This window comes from Scomber scombrus, chromosome 22 (genome assembly GCF_963691925.1).
Source record: "Scomber scombrus chromosome 22, fScoSco1.1, whole genome shotgun sequence".
Classification (NCBI taxonomy): Eukaryota; Metazoa; Chordata; class Actinopteri; order Scombriformes; family Scombridae; genus Scomber; species Scomber scombrus.
This window is the reverse complement of record NC_084991.1, coordinates 24225772-24230771: the sequence shown is the minus strand read 5'-3', so window position 1 is coordinate 24230771 and position 5000 is coordinate 24225772. Positions and strand designations below refer to the sequence as shown.

The 5000-nt window shown below is 42.1% G+C and overlaps 1 protein-coding gene across 1 annotated transcript in view; it reads right to left on the bottom strand.

The window, feature by feature from the left end:
• Nucleotides 1-5000, bottom strand: part of stab2 (stabilin 2) — a 38211-nt gene that overhangs the window by 24340 nt on the left and 8871 nt on the right. Inside the window, 8 exon segments of the mRNA XM_062443594.1 lie at nucleotides 608-788; nucleotides 1587-1698; nucleotides 2036-2122; nucleotides 2469-2564; nucleotides 2652-2711; nucleotides 3610-3762; nucleotides 4462-4542; nucleotides 4665-4718. Coding sequence (XP_062299578.1) covers nucleotides 608-788; nucleotides 1587-1698; nucleotides 2036-2122; nucleotides 2469-2564; nucleotides 2652-2711; nucleotides 3610-3762; nucleotides 4462-4542; nucleotides 4665-4718 — 824 coding nt within the window.

The following is a 5000-nucleotide window of genomic DNA, read 5'->3' as shown; positions in this document are numbered from 1 at the left end:
ATGAATTGCAGATAGCCTTCCTCGTCGTCCACAATGCTAACACCCGGTCTTTGTCTCCATCTAGTGGTTGAACTGTGCTACTGCAACAGCACTACTTGCATTAGAGGTGTGAACCGTCCAGATTGACTAATCGGTTCCTGAGATATCGAAGCTCTTCATGAAAATATTGCTGATATCAATACGCCTAAACATATCTCTACTACAACCTGTCTAACGTTGCAGAGCTTCACTTTATTAACATGAGACTTGGCTCAGATAACACTCAGATGTTAAGTTTCAACAGGTTTGTGGCTACAGCAGCATCATTCGGCTGTTATTCACTGTAAAAGGGTAAATAGTTGTCAGGCGGAAATTAAATATTTAATGTATGCTGTGTTGAATCTTCATTGAGTCTGAGCCAGGAACATATATGCTGATGCTTTCACAGGTATCTAGCAAGCATTACCTTTAGTATGATACCAGGATTATTCATATAGACCCTGTAGTTGCAGAGATGTACGATATTCATGTAGAGCAGGACCCTGAGCCAGAGGAGCTCTAACAAAGGTTAAAGGTTAAAGGTTAAAGGTTGAGGCACCATAAGGAGCCTGGCTGCAGGTAGACTCACCTGGCGGCTCCCTGGCTGAAGTCACAGTCAGCGTGTGCGTGACAGAACTGAGCCTGAACGCCACACGCTGCCGTCCGCCGGTCACACAGCCGACCGGTGAAACCCGACACACACGAGTCCAACTTACAGCTTCCATCAGAGTCTGGACGGTTCTCACACTGACCATGAACACACACACATGCTGAGCACACACACACACACACACACACACACACACACACACACACACACACACACACACACACACACACACACACACACACACACACACAGAGACACACACACACACTCACACACACACACACACACACACACACACACACACACACACAGAGGCACACACACACACACACACACACACACACACACACACAGAGACATACACACACAGACACACACACACAAAGAGACACACACACACACAGAGGCACACACACGCGCACACACACACACACACACACACACACACACACACACACACACACACACACACACACACACAGAGACACACACACACACTCACACACACACACACACACACAGAGGCACACACACACACACACACACACACACACACAGAGACATACACACACAGACACACACACACAAAGAGACACACACACACACACACACAGAGGCACACACACGCGCACACACACACACACACACACACACACACACACAGAGACACACACACACACTCACACACACACACACACACACAGAGGCACACACACACACACACACACACACACACAGAGACATACACACACAGACACACACACACAAAGAGACACACACACACACACACACAGAGGCACACACACGCGCACGCACACACACACACACACACACACACACACAGAGACACACACACACACACACACACACACAAAGGTGAGTGACATCATCCTGACATCACAGCGGTGTGATGACATCATCCTGTCATCACAGCGGTGTGATGACATCACAGACTCACCTCTGTCACAGTTGGGTCCGTATCTGTTGGGAGACGAACAGAACTGACAGCGAGAACCGCTGAAGGAGGAACGACACACACACGACCCGTTTCCTTCAATCCCGTCTGAGCACTGGAACATAAATATAATAATATAATAATAATAATATAATAATAATATAATAATATAATAATATAATAATATAATAATAATAATAATATAATAATATAATAATATAATAATATAATAATAATATAATAATAATATAATATAATAATAATATAATAATAATATAATAATAATATAATAATAATATAATAATATAATAATAATATAATAATATAAATATATAATAATATAATAATAATAATAATATAAAAACAAAAACTGTGTGGATGTTAAAAGTCTTTTATAAAAATCAAATGATCACATTTAGACTAAAATTAATAAACATTGTGATTTTACTGACGTTTCCATTTCCTGAACACGGAGTCTGAAATCCTCCAGGACAAAGTCTGCAGTCTGAGCCGAAGAAACCTTTACAGCACGCTCTAGTCTGAACACACACACATACACACACACACACACACACACACATATATACACACACACACACACACAGAGACACACACACACACACACACAGAGACACACACACACACACACAGACACACACACGCACACACACACACAGAGACACACACACAGACATACAGACACACACACACACACACATCAGTTTAAATCAAACATCATCAGAGGTTTCCATATTTGTAGTCTTTGTCAACGGATCATGTGTTTGTTGTATGTGTGTGTTTGTGAGTGTGTATGTGTGTGTGTGTGTGTCTCTGTGTGTGTGTGTGAGTGTGTGAGTGTGTGTGTGTGTGTGTGTGTGTGTTTACCGTGACTGTGGCGTTGCAGAGCGGCAAGCAGCCGGTTGCCGGGATACTGACACCTGACAAAGTGAGCGTGTAAATACAGCCGAATGTGGACACGCCCTGAAATGACATCACACATGATGTCATCACACATGATGTCATCACTATGTCATCATGATTGTGATCAGACGGAGAGCAGAGTCTTACCATGTAAACTCCAGACGAGCACTGAGACAGCTGCACCTTTGAGCACCTGACACACTGACCCTGAAAACAGCAGAGGTTCAAACATCTGTGCAGCTTTTAAACATCTGTGCAGCATTTAAACATCTGTGCAGCTTTTAAACATCTGTGCAGCATTTAAACATCTGTGCAGCATTTAAACATCTGTGCAGCATTTAAACATCTGTGCAGCTTTTAAACATCTGTGCAGCAGCTTTTAAACATCTGTGCAGCTTTTAAACATCTGTGCAGCATTTAAACATCTGTGCAGCTTTTAAACATCTGTGCAGCAGCTTTTAAACATCTGTGCAGCTTTTAAACATCTGTGCAGCTTTTAAACATCTGTGCAGCTTTTAAACATCTGTGCAGCAGCATTTAAACATCTGTGCAGCATTTAAACATCTGTGCAGCAGCTTTTAAACATCTGTGCAGCATTTAAACATCTGTGCAGCATTTAAACATCTGTGCAGCATTTAAACATCTGTACAGCTTTTAAACATCTGTGCAGATGTTAATGTTAATGTCAGGTACATAGGACAGAAAAGTCTGCAGCATGTGATAAACAGGGTCAGAAAGAGTTATTTACAGGCTCCATATAAACGTACTGCTAGAAATACACACAGTGGTAAAACAGCAGGTTAATGACGTTTGGTTAAATCAGTAATGCTATTGTTGACGCTTACGCATCCGATGTGTGCATTATATCTTATTTGTTGAAGGCAGAAAGAATCAGAAGAGAATTCAGACTTTTATCTTACAACATCTAACAAATGAAGAAGAAGAAGAAGAAGAAGAAGAAGAAGAAGAAGAAGAAGAAGAAGAAGAAGAAGAAGAAGAAGAAGAAGAAGAAGAAGAAGAAGAAGAAGAAGAAGAAGAAGAAGAAGAAGAAGAAGAAGAAGAAGAAGCAGTTGATCAGCTGATCTGAGCAGAACGATGATGTCACCTTGATGATCTTGCTCTCGGTGATGTCACAGCGGTGAGGCAGCACGGGTTCGATGGAGGCCGGAGTCAGAACTCTGTCCATCACATACAGACGTCCGTTCTTCGCCTGCACAGCCGCCTCCAACACGGCCGCTCCGTTCACCAGGATCTGACCCTGAGACAGCGATGAGTCCAAATACAAATCATCACTTTATGACCATGATGTAAAATAAGTCTCATTTCACCTCTGAGACTGTAAACTGTCCTTTCATGTCATCCCTGCTCTGTTAGTTGTAGTCAAGCAACATGTGGTTCGTCTCTTTGTACGTTTAAACCAGGCGGAGAGTTCTGGTCCTCTGCAATGAGGCCAACCAGGAAGTAACTTAAAGCTGCATTCTATCAAAAGGCCACCAGGGGGCGACCGTTTTGGTGTCAAAAGGACTTCCGTCTCTATACAAGTCAATGGAGAATTCACCAACTTCTCACTTGATTTCTAACCTCAGTAAACGTTTTCAAAATGTGTTTATGGTCTCAATCGCTAGTTTAAAGCCTTCTTCAATGCAGTATGATGTTCATTTGGGACATTTTGGCCTCCCTGATTTTATATGTGACGATAAAGCAGGGTATGCATTAGGGCGTGGCTACGTGGTGATTGACAGGTTGATTGGTTCACAGGTTCAGGAGGGCGCCTCATGCTCCTCCTGATGCCCATATAAGTAGAATCCCTGTTTTTATTTTTCCCAGCATGCACCTGAAATTTTCAAGATGGCGCCGCTCAGATCCGATACTATTGGCCTCCGAGCAGCAGTCCACAAACCAATGGGTGATTATGGGATTATGGGTCCATTATAAACAGTCTCTGGTAGAAACTCACATTTTCTGTCACGTTGATGGTCAGAACCTGATTGGCCATCGTCATGATTCTGGGGCTGGACACGGCGTTAAAGACCTCCAGCTTCAGACGACGATGATGATGAACAAGATGATGATGATGATGATGATGAAGATGAAGAGATGTGATTAATATAGAAACAGCAGACAGGAGCAGAGTAGAGCAGTGTGATCAGTGGAACTCACCGAGGAAGAGGAGACGATGTGATTCCTGAGAAACTCCACCAGCTTGTTGAAGCCCTGAAGAGTTAAAACATTAACAGTTAAAACATTAACAGTTAAAACATTAACAGTTAAAACATTAACAGTTAAAACATTAATATATAAAATGATGAATCACTTTATTTACAACATGAAGCTACGATTCAAAATCATCCAGTTAAAGATAGAGAGATATTTATATTTATATTTATATATGTGTCTGTGTGTGTGTGTTACTGTGTGTTACTCTCTGTGTGTGTGTGTGTATGTGTGTGTGTGTGTGTTACTGTGTGTTACTCTCTGTGTGTGTGTGTGTGTGTG